The following is a 25,002-nucleotide window of genomic DNA, read 5'->3' as shown; positions in this document are numbered from 1 at the left end:
GGGAGGCTTCCGAGGTTTACAAAATTCAAATAAAAAGTATTGGGTAAGTTTGAATTTTTAAGTTTTTGATGTGGCCCACACCCATGTGTCGAATAGCATGTTGTAAATAGAAATTTAACATATTTGATCCAACTTATGAGGACAAATGACAATTTTGCACAGCCCTAATAGCCAAACAACATCTGGGAAGCAACATGCTTCACAAAGCTGCCTTAAGGAATGAGTGGTGAGAATCAATTGAAATTTGAACTGGAAGAAAGTTTAAATATAAGAAAAAGCTAGAGGAGACACTTTCTATAAATAGTATGAAGTGGGGGGTAACGTGCAAATGGATCAGAACTTGAAAAGTTACTTTTTTGAAGTACAACTTCTAGAATGCTTTAGCTTTACTGTCATTCTAGTAGGGCTGAGGCAGGAGCCTGGGAGTTTCAGCAAATAACAAGAATCCTATTAGTGACTATTGCTGATATAAATACTATTACACAAACACACTTTCTAGAACATTGAAGAAGGACTGCATTCTATTTAGGGTTGTGCATGTAGTACAAAGTTTGTATAACAGATGAGTGTGAGGCATTGCCATATTTTGCATGATTGATTTGTTCAATGGTGCAATTTGGAGTAACTGTATTGCACTTTACACTCACTGGCTGAAATTTACACAATGCAAACAATGAGAAGGATTTCAGTCCTACAAAGCAAACCTTGAATGCAGCAAAAGGAAAATTATCTATACATGAACAAATGTAAGTCAAAGGTTCAAATAGTATTCATAATCCTAATTCATGCATTTCTCATCAGTGGCTGTTTTACATATCGTGTAATAATATGATCTGTAGTATAATGGAAAGTTATCAGCAATATTATAGTAACTTTTATGTCACTCCAAGGTCTTCCACATTTTGACTCTGTATTTTTATTTTTAAAATTATTTTTCTGTTTATGTGAAAGACACCATGAATATTACACATAAATAAGGAAGAATTGGTTTTCATAAAATTATTCGCAACCTCCAGACATTAGAGAAGTGGGATTATTGAAATACGCCTCTTCAAAACAACCTGGGGAACATTAAAATCACAATTAATCTCAAAACCAAGCAAAATAATTGTTTGTAATATCTTTGAAATAGTAAAGTATCTTAACAATCCAATTCTATGCAAAATTCTATGCAAAAGTAAGTCTGGTGCTCCTTTCCATATCCGGCATTGTGCATTTCCACCTACACAACACAGGTAGTATGAATGGAAATACTTTTGATTAATTTGCTCTGGATTTGCTCTGTGATGTAACAGCATATCTGAGTATTCATTTCTCACCCATTAAAGAATCCTGAATGCGAAAGCATCCTTCCATGCATGCATATGCCTTACTGAATCCATATTGCTTTAATACTTGGTGCCTTGATGGCTTGATTGCTTTCATTCTTAGAATGCCTCACTGTTTTCTGATGCCGACAAATGGCCAAAACTGCACAGCTTGGATTTTACACTAGATAGATAAGCACATTTTCTATAGGGGAATATTCAGCGAGCAGCACATAATGTTATGCTCAGGATGTAATTAGCTCCGACATTTGAAAAATAGGGTATGAATATTCCTTCTGGTCAAAAGAATAAATGATAGAGGTTATTACCAATTCATATAACAAAAATAATAAAACGAACTCGATATTTCTACTCAGAAGCAATCCTTGTGTTGAATGCACAGGTAAGTCTTCACACTTAATGTAATTAACTTAATAATTTATTCAATTAAAAATAAAATTATTAATATGTCAGCTAGTCCTGACTAAGCTGCTGATACTTTTCAGGGCCATTCTGACTTTAATTAGAAAGTTTTAAAAAATGTGTCCAATTTGTGGTGACAGCATCAATACATTCCACCTCACATGCCCATCTTTTCTGTGTGCTGAGATGGAGCCCTTGTTGTTTTTTTCTTATTGTCATTTCAATATTTTTGAAAAATAATTTTCTTGTTTTCTTTATCAAATAATCATACATACAGAGAAAGAAAGAGATAGAACAGAAATCAGTCATCAGTGCTCATTCCTGGGGAAACCTGGAAGTTATTAACAAACATTTAAAGGTTGTACCACTAGTAATGCTCAATGATTATTTAAGCAATAAGCAGTTATTGAGAGAACCTTCGGGATATAATGCTCTGCTAATTTTCTTCACAAAAGAAGCCATGGGATTTGAAGACTATTCATAGTTCAAGACATATTCTGTGCAAAATTAGTGCAAGGTACTTTCCTACAGACAACAGTGCATTTATCTAAACAGAAAACCATGATTCTTATAAACAACATTTTATTATGATCCAAAAACCATTATTGTACCATATTCTTATATAGAAATGTCTGCTTCCTGCAACCCCCCCCCCCCGCCCGCACAAAATAGCTACTTTTTTTTGCATTCAGTGAATCCTAAATTTCAGCAGTAACTATGGCTGCTTTTGCACAGTTAAAACCAATATGCCAGTTTGTCCTTTTCTGGAGAAGTTACATCTGGCCATGATGGTAGATATCTTGGCTATATTCTGCTTCAATTACTGTAATTACGACTTGGGTCTAGGTTATATAAAGGACCATATCTCCCTGTAGTGCCAAGTAGAGTTAAACCAGTGTTTCACAACCTGGGGGTCGGGATTCCTGGGAGGGGGGGTTGTGAAGGGGTGTCAGAGGGGTCACCAAGGACCATTAGAAAACACAGCGTTTTCTGTTGGTCATGGGGGTTCTGTGTGGAAAATTTGGCCCAATTCTATCATTAGTGGGGTTCAGAATGCTCTTTGATTGTAGGTGAACTATAAATCCCAGCAACTACAGCTCTCAAATGTCAAGATCTATTTTCCCCAAACTCCACCAGTGTTCACATTTAGGCAGATTGAGTATTCATGCCAGGCTTGGTCCAGATCCATAATTATTTGAGTCCACAGTGCTCTCTGGATGTAGGTGAGCTACAACTCAAGGTCAATGTCCTCCAGACCCTTCCAGTATTTTCTCTTAGTCATGGGAGTTCTGTGTGCCTAGTTTGGTTCCATTCCATTGTTGGTAGAGTTCAGAATGCTCTTTGATTGTAGGTGAACAACAAATCCCATCGACTACAACTCCCAAATGACATAATTAATAGCCCCCCAACTCCACCAGTATTCAAATTTAGGCGTATTGGGTATTTGTGCCAAATATGGTCCAGTGAATGAAAATACATTCTGCATATCAGATATTTACATTACGATTCATAGCAGTGGTAAAATTACAGTTGTGAAGTAGCCATAAAAATAATATTATGGTTGGAGGTCAGCACAATATGAGGAACTGTATTAAGGGGTCGTGGCATTAGGAAGATTGAGAACCACTGAGCTAAACAAATATTTGGGTGAAGCCTTCTCTTTGTTCCATCATTTTTAAAGGTTCATTTGGACAGAACATGTAGCAAGATGAAAGGGAGAATTAAGCTCTGCTATTATTACTATTACTACTGCTTCTAAATAGATCAGTGTTTAATTATTATTATTATTATTATTATTATTATTATTCATTTCTATATACTTTTAATTTAACCTGTTGAGGTCTACTTTAAATTCTTGTTTGGAAGATATATGAGATAATTCAAAAGGATAAATTAAAAAGAAAACGGAGATGGTTAAATATACAACCCTACCAGCAACTTACACCAGGTTGGAGTCATATCATCTATGGGCACTTTTGGCTCTATGTATCTCCTTTTGGACTTTACTCATTGCTCTTTCTATAAAATAAAATGGCCAAATAAAGGAGAATTGTTACTCCTAGAAAAATGTTCCCACCCTTGCTCTAGCACACAGATATGTAGGGAACTAGGTGTGAAAGTGAAACTAAGATCAGCTTTGCATATGGCTCCCCATATAAGAGATCCCTGACTCTTATTGATTAATCCACTCATTTGTGGAATGATGAATAAATACATAGGTATATTCATGAATTTATTCAATAGAGCTTTCCTAGTTGGGCCCCATGCAATTAATAATAATAATAATAATAATAATAATAATAATTATTATTATTTATTTATATCCCGCCACCATCTCCCCGAAGGGACTCGAGGCGGCTTACATGAGGCCAAGCACGTCAAATACAAATGCAACAATATATAAACAAGCAAGCAAATAAAACAATATAAATAATACAGTTGAACAGATAAGCAATAACACACTAAAGATTTGAAAACATGATGGCCGGACCAGATGTAGATTAAAATTTAAAAACCCTGGGCATGTACAGAGTAGGTTATGTCTAGGTATGGGGTTTTAAAGAGTGATATTGGGGGGGGGGGAGGGGAATCAAGCGAATGGATAGATAAAGTGCAAGTTGATCTCTGGGTTGACGACCAAATTAGCACACACAAATTATAGGTTTGAGCATAATTTGCTTTTAACTTCCTTGTTCCTATGCCAACTATCAACAAGTACAGACACTTACTGACATTTCATGATGACACTTACCAACCACTGACATTTCAGGGACACTTGCAGTATAAACCTCTTCAAGAAACATTGGTTCATTGTCATTGATGTCATGGATTTTGATCACAAATTCTGATTCCGGTTCCACTGGCCTAAGCGTTCTTCGGTTAATAGCCTGGGCACGTAGGGTATAGAAAGCTTTCTCTTCCCTGTCAATTCTTCTTGTGGCATGAATGTCACCCGTTCTCTCATCAATAACAAAAAGAGTGCCAGCCCCATCTCCTGACAAAATGTACTTGAGGGAACCATCTCCTTTATCTTGGTCCGAATGAAGCTGGGGAGAAAAGAGGGGGTAAGATTGGGGAGACAAAAAAGGAGATTTTTTTAAAGGGCCAAAGCAAATAACTTTAATAATAATACAAGTAATTCTTTTTAAAAGCTACACAGTGTGTTTCAAGTAAAATTTGCATCAACAAAGCAAAGTGTCTTTTCATTTACAGTGACTTAAGACACAATGTAGAGTCTGAATGTATGTATACATGTGTCTGTGTGTAGAGCATTCATGCATTTATAACATCTTTGAAGCTCACCATAATCTTTATAGTGCAACTCCTATGGCAGATTTTAAGCTTTTTCCCCCTCCCCAGCAACACCTGTTCTGTGTCGTAGAACATTTGTGTCACAAATCTTGAAGAAGAATTTTATGCTAATACTGACCTTTTCATTCCTTGAAAAAGAATCTATTAAACATTCACAACCTGCTGTGTTAGTTGTAAATTCTCTAAGCAGATAAGGGACATGGCAGGATACATGGCAATTAAGGAAAGCAGAATAGCTGGGGCTGATCTTGAACATTTTTTAAAAAGTGAAATCTTACAATTTGTTCCAAATGCAAAATGTACAGCGAATCCTACCTTCCTTGACAATATCTTTGAGATCTTAAGGTTTCTGATTTTCAATCAACACCAAAAATTTCCAAAGACAGTCAGATGGAAGAGTTGTAGCATCAAAATCTTTTTTAAAAAATCTCTGAAAAAAGATCTGAACGAGATGGGCATGTTGTGATCCCAAGATATTGTTGTAATCCAAGAAAATCTAACTAGCATAATCAATGATAAGAGAGCCAGAGAGCTGTTCCCTAGCATTTGGAGGGCCATTTTTTCTACCCCTCATTTACCTATCCATAAAACAGCTCTGGTTTCCCTGAAGAGGAGGAATTAGCTAATGATTCATAATACATATTGGGATAGGAAATTATGGGGCTTTCCCTTCCCGTCGAAGTGGTGAGGGAGAGCAATTTGCCTCCTCCCCGGAAGAAGAGGGGGGATGGTTACACTGAACCAGCCAGAAAAAGGGCATGGCTAGCCATGAGGCAGCCAGCCTCTTCATTCCCGGTTTCAACCATCGACCCACCACTCCTGCCCATTAACAGTATAGCTTTGTGGTTGCTTACCAGGACTAGGTAGGAATTTTTCCTTTCTATGTTCTAGAAAGGTTTTTTCACCTACCCTATACTACTTAAGGGCTAGCTTGGATGGTGGGTTTGGTTAAATAGGCCTAGTGTAAATAGCTAGGGAAACACAAAAGAGTTGGTGTACATGGAGTTGGGGTGTGGGCCTTTATCCAATACACTCACCTTGATATATAGTTAAGGTGTGAGGTGAAATTAAATGGCCCTGAAACAGGAGGAGTCTGGTCTCAACAACCTTGGAGTAGGCTTCTCCATACGTTTTCCTTTGGGGTTGCCCGGGTTTAGGTCACCAGGGGATCCAGATGTTTCGCCCTTACAAGCTGAGGGGTAGGCCGGGCAGGGACGCTACCTCGGCTTTGCCATCAAGTCCAGCACAATTATAGTTTAGCGATATGAAAAGTTAAATAGGTAACAATTAATAAACGTTGCCCAAAATTTTAACCCAATTTACATGTGTCTTGCCTCTTCATTTCAGGGATGGGCAGGCAAACAGCCCTACTCAAACACTGAAGCCATTTTAATCAAAATGTTCTCTCACTTTATAGTACAGCAAGGAATAAGATAAACAATATACCCCACTTTTCCCCACAATAGGATAAGACAACAAAGGTTGAAGTACTCCTTGCAAAATCCAACTGGAAAGGGCAAGAAATCAATGAACTTTTCACACACATAAACATTCTGAAATGCCCCTCAAAAGTGGCTTGATCAGCATTGTGTGTGTGTGTGTGTGTGTGTGTGAAAGAGAGAGAGAGAAGAAGAAGAAGAAGCAGACATTCATTTCCATGTACAAGAAATAAATAAGTCAACTTTATATTCTTTGTGGATATTCAGAAACAAGTCCCTTTCATAATACTGTTCCAGAGAGGTTTATCCGACATCTACTTTATCTTTTTGGCATTAGGCAAATACCACTTGAGTCTCTCAGGCTCCTTGGCCATCTGTACTATTCTACATTCTTATATAGTATTATTTCTCATATGCTTTAAGATTGGAGGAGACACAACTGGTCTGTAGGCCCAACATAAAATCTGCAGAGAAGAAGCTTCTCACATGGCCTTCAGGTGATCCTAGAAAAACTCTTTCTCAATTCAGCCATAAGTACATTCTCTGGACTACAGCAGGGAGAGGAAGCCTATCATCTCCAATTACTGATCAGAGATTCTTAAATTTTTATGGCAGGGATTTTCCTACATACAAGTTATCCTCCTCCAGTGGGGATAACACATGGTGCAAAAAGAGAAACCGAAACTAGCTAGACCATAGGCTCGGAGATTGCCCAGCATCTGCAGCTGACACCTCTTAATTTTGTTGCTTTTCTGCCTTCAACAAGTATTAATACTTATAGAAGTGAATCCTTGTACACTTTCCACTCATCAACACTGGCCACTTACTGGCAGGTCAGTATGTAATTGGATAAGCCCCAGGGTGGCTTAACACAACACATGGCTGATCCAGGTTGCCCTGGGGTAAGCCAAATTAGGGAAAAGCCCACATCCTCACCCAGGATCTGGGTCTTCCCCCAACTTAGGAGAAGTGAAGATACTTGGGCCAGTTTCCAAGCAGAAATGGTCACAACTTTCTTCACTGCCAGCTTGCATTCCCTAGGTGACCTAGGGACAACGCTCCCCTGTCATGTCCAAACTTCATGTTGCAGCACTACCTTGTCCTCAGTGCTCTGCCTGATATCGACCAGAGCACCCCTGTGCCAATGGAAGGGGAGAGAGGAGGGTTGGGGATTACCATGACATGGGGCTGGGAATCATCATGACACAGGGGAGATCCCTAAAGTGCAGCCTATCTGTATCAGACTGTGTTCAGGGAGGCTGGGCAGTAGAGACTACCTCCTGCCTCTGAAGACACTATGTGGGCTCAATATGGTATTCTGGATACCAAATAGGGCCCACATTAGTTCCCAGTGTAGAAGTGCCCTTTGAAATTACTCCTGTTCCTGATATGACAGAAACTAAGTCAGGAGAAGTCATGATTTTGGATTACAACATCCAAAATCTTTCAACAGGCATAAACAATACAAATAAGTAATTTTACTCAGCTCTGTCAGTAACATTTTATGGTCCCATGGTATCATTCATTTCAATATCTGTGTTTCCTTCTTTTAAATGCAAATATATTCTACCATAAATCATTGTCTTTTTCATTTCTTTCAAATAGTTAAAAGTGCTTTAATGTTAAGGCAACAGATTTATTAAGCAATCATTCCTCAATCAAATTCCAGCTGGTTGCTACAGTTTCCCTTACTTTCCCATTTCCAGTTGCTAATTCAGACGTAGTACAAAATACAATTTTATATCGAGAATAAGCATTCTACAACTATAACAAACTTTCAACTTCAGAAAAGTTTGTCAAAAGCTTCTCCCACCCTTGACTTCCTCATAATTGCCTTGTCTGAAGAGTGAGCTCCAAATCTGCTTAGGAATTTATCTGATTCCCAAATTTTGGAAAGATCTTTTGGGAAGAGATCTGGCCACTGGATATACTATGTTTAAACAGCATTTAAGGGTTTTTGGCAGACCTATGCAGATGATAGCTAAAGTTAAAGTTTTAAAATTATGAATGCACTGTTTTTAATATATATGCTTTTTAAAACGATGTTATGTTATTTTGAGTAATTATGCATTTGTAATTACTGTCCATATTTTTAACTGTATCAGATACCTATTTGTTGCATTCTTTTTGGACCTCATCACACTGCCTTCTGACTCTGTCATAGGACTCTTCCAGGATGGATCCCACCAAAGCTCTTATGACGCAGGGCTACGTCCAGCAGGGCTCCATCCTAGCATTGTCCTAGGATAGAACCCTGAGAACAGGGGTGGCTACCTGTGTTTTGATAGCCCACAATGGGGCCAGTGCAGGGGAAAGCTGGGTGGGAACACTTTTCGCTGTGTGATGGGAAAGGTGGAGATGCAGATGATGTGGGGCACAGGATGATGGTTTTTCCGACTGCTCAATGGATTCGCCACACTGCCCAACAAACTCCCCCACTGTTGCTTGCATTAGGGACCTCATTGTGATTAGTTCCCTGATCTTTAGTGCCCACCTTGATTCATAGGGAGGGGTGGATAAGAAGGGAAGAGGCAGAGGAGGAAACCCCTTAGTATAACCAAAATTCAAGTTTAGGAGCCAACTACAACTGAATAAAAAGACAAAATTGAGAAACAAACTTTTTCAAAAAAGATAGAAGGTCAGAAACATAAATGCAATTGTTCAATGGCTTGCGCACAGGGACAGAAGAACTACAACATCAAAAAATGCAAATACATAGATTATAACAAATAGAAATAGAGACACAGACTGCAGCCAGGAAATCAGAAGACATTTACTTCTTGGGAGGAGAGCAATCTCAATAAAATAGTGAAGAGTAGAGACATCACACTGGCAACGAAGACCCGCATAGTCAAAGCAATGGTATTTTCTGTAGTAACCTATTGATGTGAGAGCTGGACCATAAGGAAGGCTGAGCGAAGGAAGATAGATGCTTTAGAACTGTGGTGCTGGAGGAAAATTCTAAGAGTGCTTTGGACTGCGAGAAGATCCAACCAGTCCATACTTCAGGAAATAAAGCGAAAGAGGCAGAATCCACTAGACTGCTCATTGAAGGGAAGGATATTGGAGGAAAAGATGAAGTACTTTCGCCACATAATGAGAAGACAGGAAAGCTTAGAGAAGACAATGATGCTAGGGAAAATGGAAGGAAAAAGGAAGAGGGGCCGATCAAGGGCAAGATGGATGGTATCCTTGAAGTGACTGGCTTGATTTTGAAGGAGCTGGGGGTAGTGATCACTGATGGGGAGCTCTGGCATGGGCTGGTCCATGAGGTCACGAAGAGTCGAAAGCGACTGAACGAATAAACAACACAACAAATAGAGAGAAAGAGAGGGTGAAAAAAAACCTCTTCCAAATTTGAGAAACTAAAGAGAAATTTAAGCAAAGAGTGTTTATGCTATATGACCAGCATGAGGATATATTACATGCCCAAGTAAAATGAAAAGACAATGGAGACAATACATTGAAGAATAATATAAAATAGATGAAAGGATGACAGATTCATTCAAGGAAGAACCATTTAAAGCTAAACTTCCAATTTTAGAAAGTCAAGTGAAAGCTGAACGTAGGGCACCGCTCAGGCTATATATATATATATATATATATATATATATATATATATATATATATCCAGGAACAGATGGCATACCAATAGAGCTGCTTGAAGCAAAAGAGGCAGAATCTACTCGATTCAAAACTGTCAACAAATACGGAAAACAGAACAATGTCCCACAAATTGGAAACACACAATATACACTTAAATTTTCCACAAATGGGACACCAAGAACTATAGTAACAACAGGGCCATCAATTTAATCTCCCATGCAAGTAGAGGGATGTTCAAAAATTGACCACAAAGAGTTTTATCATCAGTTGAGTGAGAAATGCCAAAAGACCAAGTCGCGTTCATAAAAGGAAAAGACACAGCAGATTGCAAATTGGATATATTGGATAATGGAGCACACTGAAGAATTCCAGGAGAAAACATGTCAGTGTTTATTAGATTACAGAACAGTCTTTGACAAAGAATTACTTTTAAGACCTCTTCACACGGCTCCAGGGGCCATGACGTTTCGCTAGCAATTGCCAGAAAAGGGAAGGTGCACAAGGCAGCTCATGGCACCCCATGTGCCCTCCCTCCCCCATTATATGGTGCAGATGGGACAAGGCACATTAATGCCTTGTCCCTTTCCCCATCATATGGAATAAAGTGTGGCAATGCGCATTACCCCAGTGCCTTTTTCCCCATCATGAGGGAAAAGGAGAGGAAAGAGTGGGTAGCTCCATTGGAGCTATCCGAAAAACTCTTTCCTTTTTGTCATGGAGAAGGCAGCATCTTGCTGCACTTCCCCTTCACTTCAGGAGGAATATGGGTAGGGCCAAGCCAGTGTCTTCTGTTGATACTCGGCAGGCCCTGTCTAAAAGAAGAAAAGGGGACACATGTGGTCCTTTAAAAGAAATAGATATGCCAAACATTTTATTATCCTGTTGTATAATCTATTCTCAGGACAACCTGCTACTGTGAGGACAGAATATGGAGAGACAGAATGGTTCCCAATTGGCGGGGGAGTCAGAGAAGGCTGCATTTTATCACCCTACATGAATATACCATACATAAAACAAGATTCATCTCAGAAGGAGTCTTCCTCAGAAGGAGGAAGGAACCTCAACTATTTAAGATATATGATAACAAAATAATGTATTGGGTGGAAGGACTCTAGTGGACAGATATTTGAAAGAGGGGTGGTGATTTTAGGGAAACAATAACATGTTTCTACTTGTTGAGGAAAATACACAAGTTGAATTCTACCCATGAGAAATGTAACTGGGGGGCAGCCAAATGAGGAAGTAAGTATTGCAACATTCTGTAAATTGACACAACATGACAAAGATGTACAGGCTTGAAGAGACTATGATTTTGTGAGAATTTGTGAGAATTTTACCAGCTTTATGCTTCAGGATACATCTTCCTACCACTGCTGCCTGACCTCATGCCCCCCCCAACAACAACAACAGTTACTACTACTACGACTACTACGACTACTACGACTACTACTACTACTAATAATAAATGAGTCGCCGATTTAGGCTGAGATATTAGCGGTATACAAGTGCATTAATAATAATAATAATAAATGGAAATCTAAGAATTCCTGCACTTTTACAGAGTTTGTTAACTTTGTGACTTGGAACAATATTTTATCACTGTTGGAGAATGAAGCTTATATTATATTGCCCTTAGTGAAAGGAGGAATATTTCATTTCTATAAGATACTTGAATTCAAAATTCTTGACAGAACAGAGTTAGCCCCATCCTCCTGACACTGATTCAAGGACAAAGGAAACCAAAAGAAGAACATAGATTACATTTTATGAACTTTTAGCAAGTTTATGCAAATGATCTGGGACTTTTTTTCTTGGTGCAAATAAGCAGCCATACGGTTATGTTCCTAATGGCCAACATTTGCATATTGGTCTCATTATATTTAAATGTTAACAGCAGCAGCAACAACTTTTTGTGCATAAGCAGTCTGCTACATATTTGCATACTATAAAATGCTTCTTGAAAAACAAGCATGAGGAAATATACATCAACCTTATAGAGAGAATATCTTAGAAGTCCCTCTAATTATGTTTTAGAATGAACCAAGAAACAATGACATATTTTGTAAAAGCAAGCTCAATGTTGTAGAAAGCATTTTTCCTAGCCCATATCAAGAATAGGGGAACATTAGTAAAAAAGCTGGAACAAGATTTTATGGTATCACCTTCAGTCATTACAGTCAACAATGAAATGCATGTGAATTAATTAAAGAAAAAGAAAGAGATGGGAGAAAGACAGAGATAACTCATAAAAATACATTTCAATGTATGCAGAGTCCACTACAAATTCCTATTTGCTTCTATACCAGAGTCTTCTTCCCACTGAACATGTCAAGTGTTTGGAAGAATAGATTACCATACAGCTCAGGCATACTTTGTTTTGAAATTAAATGGATGATTTTCCTACCCCATCACACACTAGCAAACTATCTGTTTTATTCAGGAGTTCTCAGTTGATTTGCCACCACATTGTAGAGAGTCGTTCTCACCCACTGTTCCTCCCATGTCTTCTTTGTGAAAACGAACACGACTTCTCTTGGACTATTATAAATATAATTTCCTAATGGGTTATATCATAAACACATGGGAAAAGTTTATTAAATGAAAAAAAAAACTTTGTCTTTGCAGGAGGGACATCCTGCTATAGAACATTTTGCTCTAGTTTCTTAATGACTGAATATCTTGTAGAGTCTCCACCAATGTAACATAGGTTGTGGACACAAAAATGAATTTCTGGAGCACAACTACTGTTAAAGTAAGATCTACAGAATTAAACGGGAAATAACATTTGCAAATTCGAACATATTATTATTATTATTATTATCATTATTCAGAGGCAAGATGGCTGTTTATCGGGGGTGCTTTGATTGTGCTTTTGCTACATGGTAGAAAGAATGGGGTTGGACTAGATGGTGCTTGGAGTCAACCAAAGGAAGAGGAAGGAAGGATGCATTTGGGGGCTCTCCCTTCATTCCCCATTTTGGAAGAAGAAAGGAAGGGGGGAAGGGAGAGGAGGAGGGGAAGAGGTGTCTGGGGGCTCTCCCTTCATTCCTCATTTTGGAAGAAGAAAGGAATGGGGGAAGGGAGAGGAGGAGGGGAAGAGGTGTCTAGGGGTTCTCCCTTCATTCTCCGTGTTAGAAGAAGAAAGGTAGGAGTGAAGGAAGGAAGGAGAGGAGGGAAAGAGCTATCTGGGGGCTCTCTCTTCATACTCTGTGTTGGAAGAAGGAAGGAAGGAAGGAAGGAAGGAAGGAAGGAAGGAAGGAAGGAAGGTCCCTAAAAAGTGCAAGAGACAGAAAGGAACACAACATACTGCCAGTCTTCCCTCCTCCATGAGCAAAAAGTTATGGTGGAGCTTTTTCTCAAAGGAGCATTTCAGCTCATCCCACAAATTGCCTAACCATACGCTTTTAAAAAAGAGAACATTGAATACCATCACATGATATAATTGACCATTCTACCTATCTCTATCCAGATAATTTGCTAAAAAATCACTTGCCAACCAGCTTAGAAACTGTCTGAGAAGTTAACTCTTTGCAACATATTTTTAGCCCCAAGATATCTCTACCTTACACTTGAAGCCTATGTCATGTGATGAATAAAGTAAGTTGCCATTTCTTAAGTGGATGGCTCAGTAGTATTTAATGAATGTGATGAAGTAGCAAGTTACAACTACAACATCAATAATCTACACATATCAGGCAAAAATCTTAGGTCCATGAATGCACATTGCAGCCAGGAATGGACAAATATGTTATGTACAGTTTTTCATCTACATTTTTATTGAATTATGAAATCTGTGATTACAGAACAGAATATTTCTATGATATTTTTTAAAAAAGGGAAACAAAAAACAGAAACAAATATAACTCTCAAATACTGCATTACCCATTCCAAGAAGCATCAATATTGCCAATACAATGGAAATGGCATTATATCTGCTTGCCACATAATGTTTAAGTATGAGAAATCTGACAGGGAAAATAAGGATACTGCAACACTTCTAAATTCAGCATCACAGAACATGGTTGAATACACACACTCACAACCGTATTTTTAAGAGCTAGGCACTTAAAACTCTCTGCCTGGATGGATGAACCTGTCAGTTTTGGTTTTTCTGCCCTCCATTTAAAAACAAACTCATATGTTTTTGTTCAAGTATGTGAAATTTTAGGTGCATTGATCCATATACAAATCTAAAGAAATTCTCATCATTTATCATTTTGGACTGAAGGGAGGTACCAGATATGGAAGGGCTGGGAATGCAGCCAGAGTAAATAACATTGGGACACAGAGACCAACCGTCTGAGTTGATAGAAGACACTTTTCCATTTCATGAAGTAACACTTTCAACATCTGAAAGATGTTACACAAATAGAAACTGTTATTTTTAGTATTGTCCTGTAGTACTTGAACATGTATGTTCTACTAAAGATATTATATAAACTGAAGCTGTATAGGGAAGACATCTAAACCTTTGGTTCATGTGTTCTTTATATTGTTAGATATATCAAGCTTTATTGTTAACAAATTACACATCCAGCTACTAAATCCCTGCTCCCTTTCTTTCTTGCACATATGCCCAGCTGACATGCCCTTTCTTAAATATTCATGTCTGCATTCAGGTCACTGGCAGGTTATGAAAAATGGATTTCAGAACAGGCTTATTTCAAATATTCTTAAGAACAGCAACAATGACCCTGAAATGCATGCCAGGTATGTTGATAGCAGATTTGTGTGTGGAATAACTTGGGGACTGCCCATACTATGTCTTAGCACTTATCCAAAAAAGTGAAGCACCCCTTTCTCTGAGTAGAGTGATGAATGCTAAGAACTTGTCCATCCCTAAAAGAAGCACCCTCCCTCAATTCACTCTGCCATAGTGCTGTTTCTGTCTTTTTTTCCCCCCTGAATGTGGAAATGGTGGCAATGGCCAGAGGTGGCTGGCTCCCTAAGGCAGTGCTGGCCTTTCCCCATCTTTGCAGAATGACCATTGACCTATCCAAGGGTCATATAAAAATCTATAAATCTGGCCCCAAAACCTGTCCTTCATTTATTTTTGAGGTTTACTTATACACAAGTATATACGGTAGTTACTTTTCAGCCCTGCCATGCTTAAGAAGTGAATGCAAGTAGAAAGCATGGCTACAATAAAAGACTCAAGGACACACAGGTACAATTAACACACATAGACGAAGAAACGTCTCCTAGTTATGTGTATTTCGCAAAATATGCAAAACAATCCATGCATGTGTGTGTGTGGTCTGGTCAATCCTAGAGATATAAACTTCAATCCTATAACCCAGATTTCTTCAACTTGGAGCGCTCCAAATGTTTTGGACTTCAGCTCCCAAAGTCAAACCAACATGTTTAATTATTATGGAACATTCCAAATGTTTTGTAGTTTAGCTCCCAAAATCAAACCAACATGTTTAATTAGCATGGACTACTCCAAATGTTTTGGACTTCAGCTCCCAAAGTCAAACCAATATGTTTAATTATCTTGGAGCGCTCCAAATGTTTTGGACGTCAGCTCCCAAAATCAAACCAATATGTTTAATTATCATGGACTCTAAGATCTACAGTTAAATATATATTCATAAAGTATCCGGAGATCACCAGCTTGGGAAAAGCTGTCCCGTAGAGTAGCAAAATGCTTGACCTTTTATACAACTGACATTTCATAGGCTGCTTCAGGAGGGGAAAAAGGAGACAGATGTAGAAAACAGAAAGAAAGAAAGGAAGACCTTGTCAACCTAATTCTTAATTCCTTTAAACCTCTTTATAAGTTATTTGTATATCAGATAACATATACAGACAGTTACCAAGTTACAACCATCCGACATGCAAATGACTCATAGTTAAAAATGGGTGAGAGACAACAGGAAATGAGAGAACTCTACCCCTCGGAAGGGAAATTCACTCCTGGAAGAGTTATCATGGGAAAAAGGTGTCTCCATTAAAGCTTTCTCACCAAGCCTTGTTTCTACAAGAAGCCATTTTTTCCCAAAAGCAATTATCATAGCAACAAAAAGTAGGTGAAATCTTCTGAATAGGGAAACAGAGAGCAAAACAAATACCACTGGAGGGTTAACCCTTCCCTATGCTACCTGAAGCTTGTATGTACATATCTCATCTAAGGTAAGGTATGTAATTTTTGCATATTGTTCAGTGATTTTGTGGGATTTCTGGAGCCAATTTAAAAAAAAAATGTTTTGCAAAAAAGTGTATGAAATGAGCAAAACATTGCTTGCAGTAAAAATAACTTAGTTTCACTTCCTCATATTTTATTTTGATGTCTTTCTCATCATTTTTCCATTATTACTATTTTTGTTCCTATTCTTATTTCTCAGGAGAAGAAAAAAATGTGCTGGTGTCTTTACTTCTGAGTAGGAGTGAAAACTTTCACAGAAGTTGACAATTTTTACAATCTTGATTAAAACACCATCTTCTCAAAGACAAACACATTTGCAAGATACCCACAGTTCAGATGATGCTTCACACATGAATAAATAAGTTCAGATCAATGTTATATCTTTCATCTCTATAATACATAGTATTAACTAACCAATGCTGCTGGCCGGAATTCAAACACTAAATTAAATACACATTTTTTTGGACTTCAGAGAAATCTGATTAAGATTTTGATTTAGCATGATTTACCAATTTCCTTTCAAGGCTTTCTGAACCTGAGCTCCATTTCGTCTTTCACATTTTCTCTCATGGAATCATTCCTGGACAATTAAAGAAATATTAACCAATATGAATTCGTTAGAGCATCTTGTTAAATTATTCATTTTAGCTGGTGGGTTACCAGATGGTTACGTGATACAAATAACTTAGTAACTCATTATCTCTCATTAAATGAGTGCGAGAAAGCTAGATTATTCCAGCAAAAGCCAATGTTTGGCTAGACTGGTTTTGAATATTTCTTTTTATTTTGGAAACAATCTAAGACAAAATCCCACAACTTTTACCCATCATCTTTCAAAAATGAATCAAGATTAGCATAAAAATAAGCTGCACAATTAGCAATTGGCAAATACAGATATAGCTTATAAACCGTGTATGAGCTGGTTGGAAATGGGTTGAATATGTTTCTCTGTCTTTGAAGGGAGGATGTTTCATGTAAATTTGTGTTTTTCCCCATTTTTTAATTTTAAAAATTAAAACACACAACTAATATTTACACAAAACATATAGTAGATCTGTTAAACAATTTGAAGCCCCCAATTCCACAATGGGTTAAATTCTTATGCTGTCAGGTCTGCTGACTGAATGGTCAGTGGTTTGAATCCATAGATGACCTCTCTCTGTTAGCTCCAGCTCCCCATTCGGGGACATGAAAGAAGCCTCCTACAAAAATGGTAAAATATCAATCATCCGGGCGTCCCCTGGGCAACGTCCTTGCAAACAGCCAATTCTCTCACACCACAAGTGACTTGCAGTTTCTCTAGTCACTCCTGACATGAAAAAAGTTAAACAAATAATCATATATTTTATACATGTAATCTCTATGTGCACCCACCACCAATAGGACATTTATTAATACCTAATATTAATAATTCTTATATTGACTTCTTCTTCAAAATGCTAATGTATGTTGGTTTAGTTTTATTCCCTTTTCCTTGACAAATATATATTATAGGAAGTCACCCCATATTGCTTGTGAATTTTGTTTTCAAGACAAACCTATTCTGGTTTACCCAGAAGCAACTCTAAGCTGTCTGATTCCCTGCTTTTGCCCATCACAACAGATGAGAAGGGTGGAATTTTGCGTTCTTTGGCAGGCAAAAACTGTTGCAACTTTTCTCTGCTTATGATGCCCCTCAGCAGGAATTCACCTTGCTCGCAGCACTCACCAAGAAACCAAATGTGGTAATAAACAGTTTGTTGATAAAACAGATATAAAAAGGGCCAAAGGGACCTTAAGCAAATAAAAGAGTAAAAATCCAAGAGTTAATAAAGGAAGCAAGTCCCAAAAGCAATAAGTAAATCCAGAAAACAATCGTTTAAACATGAACATTAATCCAAGGAACAAGGAGCAGAACATGAGCATGAATCCAAAGGTAAATCCATAAAACAAGGAGCAAAACTTGGGTCTTGAACTAAGGCATGAACCAGGAATGAGACAGCAGTTCCACACTCCAGTAGCAATGTTGCTTGATCTAAAATCCTAACAGCTCTTTCGCTAATTTAAGGACTACAAATCATGAACACATTTGTTTGATCTAGAGAGGCCTGCTTCTGCCTCTCTTTCTCATGGGTTTTCTTACACCTGAATCTCGGTCTCCCCAGAAGCAGTCTGGTATCTCTGTCTAAGCCAGCTGCTTCCTCAGATGAGCTGTTATCCACCCCTCCCTGCCTGTTGGCTTCCAAAACAGTTTCATTCTCACACTTTTTCTCAGCAACAGCATCTTATTCCAAAACTGCCTCCATTCCCTCAGCTGAACAACCATCATGCTCTAACCCCCCCCTTTCCCCCTCTGTTTGCCCACCTAGAGAAACAGTGGGCTCTGAACCCCCAAACCCCTCATCTTCATCTGGCTGAGCCACAACAGCTTACGTGTTCTTTCTCATTAATATTTTTTGCCATCTTGACTACACATTGATGTTACTTGGCCATACACATCCCAATTTTCATCTGTGAAATGTTGGTTGGTGTGATGTAACCTCTATGATTTAGAGGTAACAATTAGAAATGTTAGCATTAGAAGTATTCGCGTAATTCTGAGCCATGACTTACAGTTGAATCTAGTATTACTCCTATCTTTTTGTTAGCTTGCAAGCCTTTCTGGCTCTGATCAAGAAAGATACAGGAATTAGTCTCACCCACTGTGCAAAAGCAATTTCAGAATAACTTGCAGGCTTCTGAAATCTCCACATCTTTAGCATTTTGATGATAAGCACAACCATAGTGTTAACACTTGCCTGAGGCCCATGGTGCCTGTTCATTTAGTGGGAAAGAGCAATAGCCATAGAAGGATAAGCCCAAAATGTTTTTCTGTCTAAAGAAAAGAAATAAAATGTTCTCCTACATTTTAAGTCTGAAGGTGCTAGATTGGCATTTGATTTCTCCATTAATTATGGTGACAGTATCTTCCATCATACCAACAGCAGAAGGCTATCATCAAATGTTGGTCTTACATACATAATATACAAAGCACTTTCTCACAGAAGCTCACCTCCAGTACCCATCCCCTGGGCATCATTTGAAAAATAAAAACACTCATCTCACTCTACAGTGATATCTTTCTTTGCTGGGTACTTTTACAGATTGGTGGTTGCATTTAGATTTCTGGGTCAGAATTTGTGCAGGCCCGATTTTAAAATAGTGTTTTGTGTCTTTGTCCAAGTAAGTGTATATGTCTGTTTTGAGTTATCTGTGGAAACCTACTTTTGAAATGAATGAAGATAGTGTCATGATAAAACTATCCATAGCTTATCATAGAATGATGCTCTGAGTCACTTCCACCACTGTTCAGGTATTGTGTTATTATATTGCTTCCCCGGCAAAGTAAATTTCTAAACAATGTATTTGCTCCAATGGGGATCTTGTATTTCTATAAATGTGGCTAACCTATAACTTCCAGTATTCCAGAATGCTAGTCATTCTGACTGCAGTAGATCAGAACTACTGGTTTCCTACCTTTCCTGGCTAGATACTTTCCTGCTTTTGATTTGAAAATGGTTAGGGAGGATACTGGGCTAGCTATTAACCTGCTTCATTCTGACATTCTTTTCTCTTGTACAATAGAACAACCACTTATTTGGTTCCTAGAAATAAATCAGATAGCAACCCCTTTTCCAGCAACCATGCTATCTTCAACAGTTTAACTACTCAAGGACTGTCAAGGAGATTTCAAGAGGGTAGCTCAGCAGATTTTTTTTTAAAAAAAAACATTTCTAAATGTGGACTGTGGAGATGATAATAATTATGTTGTTGATTACACAGTCCAACAAAAAATATATTGATGTCTTGGTTTTTAGGCCTGTTCCTGGGGTTATTGGGGTTCTGATTCAAAAATACATTGGATAGATTGCATCAGCTCTAGTTTCTCAGTTATGGTTATCATGATGTTCTATGGGTGAGTAGTTGACAACTGGTAGGTGGCATATGTTATGTATCTCAAAATCTAGGGCTGATAGAGGGAAAATGGTGCCATTGTTGGAATCAGCAGGTCAAATGTAACCAGAACCAGGGCTAACATTTGAAGCACCAAAATGTGTGTTGGTAAGTCTTATTTATACTAACAATGCTGCCATCTCCTATATTTATTTAATATGATTACTCTGATAACTATATGACTCTATTTCTAAAGGCATATAATGAAATAATCAACCATGAAATAACGAGACTACACACAACAATTTGGGTTAAACAGGGGGCACTTTATTTGACCTATAACCTATTTTGGTGAGTTGTTCCTGGAGGTGAGCAAAGAGAAGAGAAGCATCCTGACAGAGACGAGTTCAGACAGTGTATCCATTTGTGACAGCCTTCCCTTGGGATAAACACCTAATCCTGTGGATAACCCAATGCTATGAGTTGCCCATGCTGGACAATCCAGAGCACCTTCTCCCAAGTCCCAGTACTTTATAAGAAAAAGGAAATCACCAGGTTAGTCCCAAGGGCAGTTTTATTCACAACATCCCACCTTGGGATCCAAGACCAAAAGAGGCCATTCCGGAGCCCCTCCCCAGTGTTCCAAGGTGTGCACCAAACTCTTATACAGTGGAAACTCTACTTAAGAGCCTCCCAACTTAAGAGCATTTTGAATTAAGATCTATCACTTGGCCCAGGTTTTGCTTTGAAATAAGAGCTGCATTTTGAGTTAAACTAGCTCTAGAGGAAGCGCTAGCTCAAGAGTATATTGCTTCAGGGCTTAAACAAAGCAACCTACTTGACTTAAGCTTTTGTCCACATTGGGAGATTGCTGTCCACTTTGCTCTCAACTGTTCTGAGGAACTTTGGGTTAGTTGATTATGTGTGGTTTTTATTCTTGGCATGTTTGGCTTCATGAGGAGAGAGAGGGAAAGAGAGCAAGAAAGGGATGGAGGCTGGAATGAATCCAGTATGCTCTTTATCTTGCATTTTGTGTTTCTACCATTTAAAAGTTGAGCTTCCTTTTTTTACTGTTACATGTGAATGTGCAAGTTTTGCCATGCTGTTGCACTGGCCAACACACATTTGGCTGCCTCAAATATGCTTCCTTGCCACAACTTTGTTCTTTTAGCATTTTAAAGTTTCTTATTGTTCCATATGAAAAAAAAAGTTTTTGCCTTCTACTCAAGTGTCAGCTTCTTTTTAAGATCCGACCAATCAAGAACAAACATCTAAAACCTGGGAACAAATGCAGATAAAAAAATACTGTGATCTCTGATTACAGGGACATACAGCCATCAGAAGATGTGCATATTCGGCTCAAAACCACAATATCTCATGTTTGTTGCCTTTTATAGTGATTGTGTCCGCGCTTAAAGGAAATGGTATCTGGCTACCCTCCTGTTTGCTGCAGAAGCTCCTGGGGTAAGGATACTGTGTGAATGGGCCCTTAGAAGCATCTTATTGGACTACCCATCAGAGTTCCTCTGATCTTGGAAATTGAGCAGGATCAGCTGGTGCTTGGATAAGAGACTGGCAACAAATATGTGGTGCTGTGGGCTATGTTTTAGAGAAAGGTAATGGAAAAAACCATTCTGAGCATTCTTTGCCTAAGAAAACCCTATGAAATGAATAGGGTTGCATAAATTGACAGATGACCTGAAGTTACATACACATAGGAAAGAAACACACTTTCACAAACTGCCCTAGTTTTAAAAAGTATCTTAGTTCTTTTCACTCCAAAAAAACAACAAATCACCACCATCATCACAACCACAATTACCCAACAACTAACAAGGAAGTTCTCTTAAAGCGTAAAATGTTCTTACACTTCCTTTGGCTAATGGGCATCTGTGATTTATGTCAGCCAAGCTGAGAAAGGAAAAGACATCTGTTTCACTTAGCAATTTTGTCACCCAGAATGATCATCTGTAGAGATGTGTTTTTGTTTTTATATCTGTCTCTGATATTTTGCAAACTGTTATTTCAATGAATTCCTTTCCTCTCTCCCCAATGGTTGCATCTCCTTCTCCAGCAGTCAACACTGTAACTTCTTTTCTGCACATTTGAATAAATGTAAAGTTGCATATTCATTTATCATGTTCATTTCTTTATAATGATGATCGCACCTATAGCAATTACTGAGCACCATAATTTAGTATTTTGCTCTTTGTATGGTTTCTACCTTCGAATATATTAATTGGTGTGATCTTACACACTGCTGTTAAGCTAAAACCATTTAAGAGTTGTGACTAATAAACGCTTCATAGCAACAGGCAAGATTTTGCACAAAATGGGCTCTTATGTGCTGTAGATAAGCTTAATACACATCTGACAAGAAAAGCTACACAGCTGCTAGAAAATGCAACTGAGTTTTTATAAAGCCTGCTTTCTAAATTAAAGTTTTATCTCTTCCTGTATATATTTAATTATCTTGGCTCTTCTTTTCCAAGCATTTGTGGCATCTGAAGTTGTCATATCATTTTCTTCCCACTGGCATAAACTTTACAGATGAAAACATTTCTTGTTAATGCTTTCCTCTGCAATGTTCTGTGCTTATACCTTCTAACCATTAGATGGTACAGCAATTTTTTTTTTCAGAATGAGGGACCTAAGCTTTTGACAAGTATCCCATAACACTGGAAAGGAAAGGAAATACTTCAGGAAAGAGCATTAGTTTCCTTATTCTACTCTGTCCTTGTGTCTCAGCTTTCCTGATTACAATAAAAAGAATTTATGTCCTTATCCTTTTCATATGCTATTACAAAACCATGTCTACAACCAAGAATTTAAATGTCACAGGCATTATAATGCAGCTTGAAGATGGTTCGAGGTTGGGGTGTGCAAAACATATACCCCCAGAAACAGTGTGCTAAGAAAAAAAAACTCACCAGAAAGTCTGAAACAGACCAGATAGTATGCTGCAACAGTTCAGAGCATATCCAGGTAGGGTTCAAAACTGGGATGATCCCAAATGGACATAGGTAGACACATCAGCACATCTCAGTAGAGGTTAAAGCGGGGGAGGGGGGGATGTTTTCTAGCAACTGTTTAGCTGCAGATACACAGTGTGGTTCCTGGGTTCAGTTCTAATCCACAATCAGTGTAAACTGTAACCCTCACCATTCCAGCCTCAAACATGTGCAGTTGCGCCTGGGGGCTATAACTCTTAGTGAAAGAGGCATGGACATGACATATTTTCCCCAGGGGATTGCTTCTTGTCCTCCTCTAGGAAAACTGGAACTCCCAAGGATCAAAACACTGTAGATAAATCAAAATAGGTTTATTTGTTCACAAAGAGTTATCCCTTTAAGGCAATAAGCTGGAAGTTTCAAAAGGGTAAAGGAAAATATACATTACAGTCTTTGGTTGTCTTGGGTCCAAGGGGTTTTGCAGCTGAGAACGTTTTCCAGGTCCCTCTTTCTCAATGGCTGTGAATATTGGAATAATCACAACCCCAATTCCAATGGCCTATATTTTGAAGGCACAAAGAGTTCCCCTGGTGCCAAAGAACTGGTTTGAAGGCGCTTGAGGCTTCTCAGTGTCGTCCAGGTTGATCTGAACATGAAGCGTAAGTCTCAAGGGTAAGAACCTCAGAATTGGTGCTGTGATGTAACTTAATCAAGGGCTTCAGAGCCAAGTCTCTCTCTCATGTCCATCTGATAGAAAGTTGGAATGGTGGAATGGAAAAGGAAACACTGTCCTGCTCTCTAGGAAGAGGTGGGGTCAAACAACTGAGCAGGAGGAGCAATTTAACTGGTGCAAACAACATTGATTGACAGCTATAAATAACCAATCAATCCAACTATACATTTACAGGGTAAAAAGGAAAAATCAGGCATGATACAACAGTTCAAATCCTGCAACTTACAGTTCTACATATAGGTGGCGCCGCTCGCATCACAAACAGGGATGTTTGTGTAGATCAATGGTTCTCAACCTGTGGGTTTTCAGGTATTTTGGCCTACAACTCCCATAAATCCCAGTCAGTTTATCAGCTGTTAGGATTTTTGGGAGTTGAAGGTTAAAACATCTGGGGACCCACAGGTTGAGAACCATTGGTGTAGATACTGCACAGTGAAACCAGCTCATTTTAATCCACTTCCAAACTGGACTATAATACCTTTGTAGAACTTCCCTCAGTGGAGTGATGCAAAGTGATTTGTTGATCCTATCTGCTTAAGCTTCAGAGTTCTTGCAGTTGGCTCTATGCCTTAGCTACAATGCAATCCAGCAGCATTCCAATGAGGTCTAGACTTCAGCTAAAACTGCCTCAAACACAAATTAATTAAGTTACTTTTAGGGAGATCAAAATCACCCCCTCAAGATATCTAAGCATATATTTAGATTTTTTGTCTTTACTGGTCTGTAGCTAAACACCTTCACATTATTTTAAAATCATTCCATAGAAATACTGCTCCCATTTCTATCCATGGTGCCACATTTGAAAAACATGCTTAGTGTACAGTGGTTTAAGTTAGGAATTTTTAAATGGGAAAAATCTCTTGTCTCTTGAAATTAATTATTAGAGTGTGGAGTGGTTTCAACAAGAAAAGTCTATGTTCCTTCTAACTGACCCTAGTAAGCATTTGAACCACAGTATTTTGGTCCAAGGGCAACCCCTTGTTACACTTGCCCAAATGGGGTGGAATTAAAGAAGGTTCCACTCCAGCCATGGAGCTCCTGGTAGTGCAGTGGGTTAAACCACTGAGCTGCTTAATTTGCTGACTGAAAGGTTGGTGGTTCAAATCCGGGGAGCGGAGTGCAAATTTGGTGAGCTCCCTCTGCTAGCCCCAGCTTCTGTCAATCTAGCAGT

The 25,002-nt window shown here is 38.4% G+C and overlaps 1 protein-coding gene across 2 annotated transcripts in view; it reads right to left on the bottom strand.

Moving 5' to 3' along the window:
- CDH10 (cadherin 10) overlaps nt 1-25,002 on the bottom strand; it is a 159,604-nt gene that overhangs the window by 48,715 nt on the left and 85,887 nt on the right. For both annotated transcript variants that reach the window (XM_060774691.2, XM_060774690.2), the window contains exon 3: nt 4,483-4,777. In XM_060774691.2, the coding sequence (XP_060630674.1) occupies nt 4,483-4,777 (295 nt within the window). The remainder of the gene's footprint in view (nt 1-4,482; nt 4,778-25,002) is intronic.

The sequence above is a fragment of the Anolis sagrei genome, chromosome 4, assembly GCF_037176765.1.
Source record: "Anolis sagrei isolate rAnoSag1 chromosome 4, rAnoSag1.mat, whole genome shotgun sequence".
Classification (NCBI taxonomy): Eukaryota; Metazoa; Chordata; class Lepidosauria; order Squamata; family Dactyloidae; genus Anolis; species Anolis sagrei.
Note: the sequence above shows the minus strand (reverse complement) of the source record. Positions and strands in the feature narration are given on the sequence as shown.